A 6020-nucleotide genomic window follows, 5' to 3' on the forward strand; every position below is an offset into this window, starting at 1 on the left:
TTTTTTTCTTTTTTTTTTTTTTCTTTTTTTTTTTTTTTCTTTTTTTTTTTTTTTCCATTTTTTGAGTAGCTTGGTTGCAGTTGTGGGGCGGGAGGGTGGAAGGGTGGAGGGAGGGAGGGGGAATACGTGATTTTGGGGGGGTTGGAATTGCATCCCCGGGGCCTCACCTGTCCTCTCTTAACTGTCTGTACCTGTAATAAAGTTGCCACGGTGAGAACCTGCTCTGGTAGATCTGTGCCGAAGCGGGGGGCCAGCCCCGGGGGGGTCCCCTTCTTATTGACCCCTCTGCCACCCAGATTGGGGTGTGTGTGTCCCCCCTCCCTCCTTAAATTGCAGGGAGGGAGAAGCTTTGAGCCACCTCGGAGGTGTGGCAGCTGTGCTGGGGTTGGGTTTGGGGGGCTCAGAGATGCCCTTGCAATGTCTGTGTGTCCCCTGCCTTGCCCCCCACCCTCCCCCTGCCTGAGGGGTCCCTGCTGGGGGTTCACCCCCCACTCCCATCGCACTCTCCCTTCCCTGCTGCCTCATTCCTGCCCCTCGGGGTCCCCCTTCCCCTGAGTTCCCCCCCTGCCCCCAAAAGCTTGGAGCAGAGCCAGCCATGCTCAGCCTGGACCCTCCCTCCCTCCCCACCAGCCCCCTGGGAGCCCCTCAGGTGCCTTTTGGGGGGAGGCAGTGCCCTGCACCCCCCTCCTCCCCTCCGTTTCCTCGCTGCTTGTGCATAAACCACCTCCCTCTGCACCCCAAAACCCCCTCCCCTCCCTCCTGGGGGGGTTCCCTCTCCAGGTGCTCCCCACGGGGCTGCCTTCCTCCCTACCTGCCTCCTCCTCGGGGGTCCCCTCTGATGCCCTTTCCTCACTCAAGGATCCCCTCTGATGCCCTTTACTCACTCAAGGATCCCCTTTGGTGCCCTTTCCTCATTCAAGGATCCCCTTTGGTGCCCTTTCCTTGTTGAGGGGCCCCTCCCCACCCTTTCCTCACTGGGGAGTCCCTCTGATGCCCTTCCCTCATTGGGGGCCCCTCTGAAGCCCTTTCCTTGTTGCAGGGGGTCCCCTAATCCCTTTCCTCATTGGGGTGGGTCCCTCTGACACCCTTTCCTTGTCAGGAGGGGCCCCTCTGACGCCCCTTCCACATTAGGGGGGGTCCCTGAGATGCCCTTTCCTCGTTGCAGGGATCCCCTTTGCCCTTTTCTCACTGGGGGGGTCCCTCTGACACCCTTCCCTCATTGCAGGTGTCCCTCTGATGCCCCTTCTTCATTGGGGGGGGGAACCCCTCCTCATTTGGGACTCCCTCTGATGCCCTTTTCTCATTGCAGGGGTCCCTCTAAAGCCTTTTTCTCCTCAGTGGGGGGCCCTTCTGACCCCCTTTCTTCCTTTGGGGGGGTCCCTCTGACGCCCTTTTCTCGTTGCAGGCTCTCCTCGGAGACCGGGGGCATGGGCAGCAGTTAGGGGGGCCCCGGACCCCCCCAGCCTCGCCATCCATCTGCGGCCCCTTTAGCACCGACCCAGGTTTTAACTAGTTTGTACATTTTCGGTTCCTCCAGCCTCGCGCCACTCACCAGGTTCAGTTTGTTTCATTTTTGTTCTGGTTTTTGTTTTTGGTTTTTTTTTTTCGGGTTTTTTTGAATTAAAAGACAAAAAGCATTCTAATTCCTTTCGTTCAGCTCTCTTAAAAAACTGCTGAACCCCAAATCTTAGTTTTATAAAGCTTCTCTCCTCTCCCCTCCCTTTCCCCGCAACTCCCTCCCTTTCTCCCCTCTCCCTCCTTTTTTCGGCTCATGAAGTTTCTGTTTTTGTCATAAAATGTTAAGAGTGGAAATAAAAAAAAAGGCAAAAAAAACCCAAACCCACAAAAAAAGAAAAAAACACACAAAAAAAAACCATTTCAGTTTAGTTCTGTAACGTCAGGAAATTTTTCAAAAAAAAACTGAATAAAAAGATGGACTGGAGCTTTTCCTTGTGAATAGAACCTGCAGGATATTTTGGTTAATGGATCTGCCTGTCTCCGTCTTTATTTGAACCCCCTTGGCTCTTCCCAGTGCTCCCAGTATAGCCCCCTTTGGGTTCCCCCAGGAGAGGGATAAACCAGCCTGGTTGGCATTTGGGATCCTTCCAGAGTGTGGGGTTAAACAGCCCAGTGCTCCCAGTATGGCCCAGCTTGGGGATCCCTCTGCAGTGGGATGAACTGGCCCACTGCTCCCACTTACGGCCCAGTTGGGTTTTGGGGTCTCACTGGACTGACATAAACCGGTCCTGGGGTGGGAACTTTGATCCTCTGGATGTGTTTTGGGGGTGTCTCTCCTCTCCCAGTTCCCTGCTAACTGGTCTTTAATGGAAACTGGTGTCCCAGTTGGTTCTGTTCACTCTTTCCTTTCCCCTCCCCTTCCCCCCAAAATCCCATGGGTGACAATCCTCCCCTCCTCTTCCCTGAGTGTCTGCCACCGCCCAGTGTTCCCAGTGCCACCAGTAAAGAAAGGCTGGGACTATCTGGGGGGCTCAGCCCCTTATATCCTGTGCCCCCTCCCTCGAATTAGGGGGACCCCTCTCCACCTCTACGGGGTTGTTAGAGTAGGACCTTCATAAACAAATGAGGGAGACAAAACACCCTCTCCCCCTGTTCTTTGCCCCAGTACCCCCCCAAACCACCTTGCAGTGCCCCCTCAAAGCCCCCTGCCCACACCCCCCCCCAAAAAAAAACACCCTTGCAGTGCCCCCCACCCCGAGGCAGCAGCAGCAGTAGAGATCGATAGATATTTATATAAATATTTGGGGCTGTACAAGTGAGGGGGTGCAGGGGGTGGGGGTGTGAGGGGGGACACAGGTCACAGGCCCGGGGGGGCTGTGGGCCGGGGGGGCCCCTCGCCGCTGCCTGAGTGGTCGAGCTCTGCGCTGTCACAGTCCGAGTCCTCGGAGACCTTGGGAGGGGGGACACAAATGGGGGGGTTAAACATCCCCCTTGCCCTGCTACCCCTGGCTGGGGGTCCCTGGAGACCCCCTTCCCCTTGCTAACTCCATCTGGGGGACTCGATGGAACCCCCCACCCCAGCATCCCCAACCCAGGGGGATCCCCATCCCTGGTGGGGCCCCGGGGACCCCCTTCCCCTCGGTAACCCTATCTGAGGGGGCTCAGGGGACCCCTCCATCCCCACCCTGGGGACCCCCTTCCCCTTGCTAACTCCATCTGGGGGAACTCGATGGAACCCCCCACCCCAGCATCCCCAACCCAGGGGGATCCCCATCCCTGGTGGAGCTCAGGAGACCCCCTTCCCCTTGCTGACCCCATCTGGAGGGGCTCAGGGGACCCCCCCCCAACCCACCATCCCCAACCCTGGGGACCCCCACCCCACAGTGCCCATCCCTGGGAGGGCTGTGGGTGCTGCCCAGCACCGGCCCAGGGTGGGTGGGGGCATCACCTTGGGGCTGAGCCCCCCGTGCCGGCGGCCGGGCCCCTCGGGGGGAGCCGCGTCCAGGGGGATCTCGGAGCCCTGGGAGAGCAGGTCCTCGGAGCGGTCGTCGGGACGCTCGTCCGTGTTGGTGCTGCCCACGTCGGGGGTGGCACTGTGGGAGGGCTCGCTCGTGTGCCCCTCGTCCCCGTCCCCATCCGAGAAGTTCTCCGAGCTGAAGGTCGACAGCGACTGGCGCTTGCTCATACCCGGGGGCCACCTGGGCGGGGGGCGAGGGGTGAGGACCCGGGTGCCTGGGCACCCACAGACCCCCCTCTCAGGTGCCTGGGCACCCACAGACCCCTCTCAGGTGTCTGAGCACCCACAGACCCCTCTCAGGTGTCCGAGCACCCATGGACACCTCTCAAGGTGTCCAGGCACCCACAGACCTCTCTAAGGTGTCCGAGCACCCATGGACCCCCCCCACCCTGAGGACCCCCATCACCTGCACACTCAGAGCACTTCCCCCCACCCCCCCTCGAAAGACCCCGGACACCCCCACCCCAAAGGACCCAGTGCTCCCACTCCCCTAAATGACCCCTCCTCACCTGGAGGAACCCACATGTCAGTGCCCCCCCCCAAAGCACCCATAGAGGGGGGGCAACACCCACCTCTGCCGCAGTGGCAGCTCCACCTCACTGTCCACTTCGCCCTCCTCCTCCTCCGATGAGACCCCCCGCTTCTGGTGGCAAAGGAGGGGGGTGTTGGGGTCCTGCTGCCCCTCAGGAGGGACCCAGGGTCCTGACCCCCCCCACCATCCCCCCCAGGAGGGACCCAGGAGTCCTGACCCCCCCACACCTCCTCAGGAGGGACCTCCCCCCAAACCTCTCCCTGGAAGGACTCCATCCCACCTCCCACTCCTGGGAAGGACCTGGGGTTCCTGCCCTGTGTGCCCCCCTCCCAAAAGAGAGACCCGGCTGTCCGGGGGTCTCACCTGCCCGCGGGTGACGGCCGCCCGGTACAGCAGAGCCGCGGGGGTGAGGTGCTGCCCGGCCCCCCCTTTCCCCCCCCGGCCGGCCCCGCTCTCCCGTTCAGGCTCCCCGGGAGTGGGGGGCTGCGGCGGGGGGGACCCTTGGGTGCCCGTCGCCCCCTCGGGTCCCACGTCAGGTACCGTGGCCGGGGGGGCACCCGCGGCCTCCAGGGTGCCCCCGAGGATGTCGGGACTGGCAGCGGTGGTGGGGGGCACGGGCAGCCCCCGGGGGGTTCCGGCCTCGGGGCCCAGCTCCCCGCAGCCCCCCCGGGGTCCCGCTTTGCGGTGGCGGCCCTTGGCCCGGCGGCTGCGCCCGGGGGAGGGGGGGCCCTTGGGACACCCCGGCAGGGCCACCTGAGCCATGGCCGCGTCCAGCTTGGGCAGCAGCACCTCCGGCTTCAGGATGTCGGGTCTGGGGGGGGTAGGACATGGGGAAGGGCTGTGGTTGGGGACCCGGGCAGCCAGGAGCCCTCCCCACCCAGCCAGGAGCGACCCCCATGTCCACACCCCACCAAAAAGATTTCCCCCTCCAAGGGCCGCCAGCATCTGCAGGCCCAACCTCCCCCCCCCAAAGGACCCCAGACTCCCACCCTGAGGTCCCCAGGAATCTGCACACCCAGAGCACTTCCCCCCACCAAAACCAGACCCAGACTCCCCCACCCCAAAGGACCCAGGGCTCCCAAATCCCCTAAACACCCCCACACCCAGGCCCCCAGACCCCCCACCTGGAAGAACCCCCTTGTCCGTGCCTCCCCCCTCAACCCAAAGCACCCAGACACACAACCCCCCAGCACCCTCCACCCCAAAGGCCCCAGGGGGACCCCGGGCTCACCTCTTGCCGTGGGGTGAGAGCTTCTGGGGGACGTTGCGTTTCTTGATGAGGGTCTCGACGGCGTTCCCGTGCAGGAGCCCCCGCGGCGCCCGCGGCTTGAAGAGCCCAGGGTAGCGCTTCTCCAGCGCCTGCTCCCTCCTGCCATGGGCCACTCGTGGGCAGCAGCACAGGGCACGGGGCACAGGGCACAGGGGCTTGGGGGGGTGGCCGTGCCCTTGGGGGGCTGGTCTGGAGCTCAGGGTGAGCACGGGGAGGGCATGGCCATGGGGTTGAAACAGGGTTGGCCATGGGGTGATCATGGGGTGGGCACAGGGGGTGCTGGGGGTGCTGTTGAGCGCCAGGAGTGCCCAACTCACCTGAGCAGCTCCTTCTCCTTGAGCTCCAGCTGCAGCATGAGGGCACTGAGCTCCATGTAGAGGTTGTTGGCACGCTCCAGCTTGCGCTCGTAGTGCTCCCGGATGTCCAGCGCGTGCCTGGCCCCCGGGACATGCAGGGCGTTGGCACACACACCCCATGGCACCCACCATGTGCAAGGACAAGCACCCATGGACCCCCATGGCACCCACCATGTGCAGGGACCAGCACCCACAGACCCCCACAGCACCCACCACGTGCAGGGACCAGCACCCACAGACCCCCACAGCACCCACCATGTGCAGGGACAGGCACCCACAGACCCCCACAGCACCCACCATGCGCAGGGACCAGCACCCACAGACCCCCACAGCACCCACCATGTGCAGGGACAGGCACCCACAGACCCCCACAGCACCCACCATGCG

The 6020-nt window shown here is 63.0% G+C and overlaps 2 protein-coding genes across 5 annotated transcripts in view; one reads left to right on the top strand and one right to left on the bottom strand.

Moving 5' to 3' along the window:
* PCBP2 (poly(rC) binding protein 2) overlaps positions 1-1987 on the top strand; it is a 14414-nt gene extending 12427 nt beyond the window's left edge. For all 4 annotated transcript variants that reach the window (XM_017839658.1, XM_017839659.1, XM_017839660.1 and 1 more), the window contains one exon: positions 1406-1987. In XM_017839658.1, coding sequence (XP_017695147.1) covers positions 1406-1442 — 37 coding nt within the window. In that variant the 3' untranslated portion in view covers positions 1443-1987. The remainder of the gene's footprint in view (positions 1-1405) is intronic.
* Positions 1988-2768: 781 nt separating this feature from the next.
* The window catches only part of MAP3K12 (mitogen-activated protein kinase kinase kinase 12), a 7554-nt gene continuing 4302 nt past the window's right edge, over positions 2769-6020 (bottom strand). Inside the window, exons 7-12 of the mRNA XM_017839657.1 lie at positions 5595-5711; positions 5239-5376; positions 4371-4818; positions 4048-4118; positions 3407-3656; positions 2769-2908 (exon numbers count right to left, since the gene is read on the bottom strand). Of these exons, the coding sequence (XP_017695146.1) occupies positions 2816-2908; positions 3407-3656; positions 4048-4118; positions 4371-4818; positions 5239-5376; positions 5595-5711 (1117 nt within the window). The 3' untranslated portion in view covers positions 2769-2815. The remainder of the gene's footprint in view (positions 2909-3406; positions 3657-4047; positions 4119-4370; positions 4819-5238; positions 5377-5594; positions 5712-6020) is intronic.

The sequence above is a fragment of the Lepidothrix coronata genome, unplaced genomic scaffold (genome assembly GCF_001604755.1).
Source record: "Lepidothrix coronata isolate B3197 unplaced genomic scaffold, Lepidothrix_coronata-1.0 Scaffold447, whole genome shotgun sequence".
Classification (NCBI taxonomy): domain Eukaryota; kingdom Metazoa; phylum Chordata; class Aves; order Passeriformes; family Pipridae; genus Lepidothrix; species Lepidothrix coronata.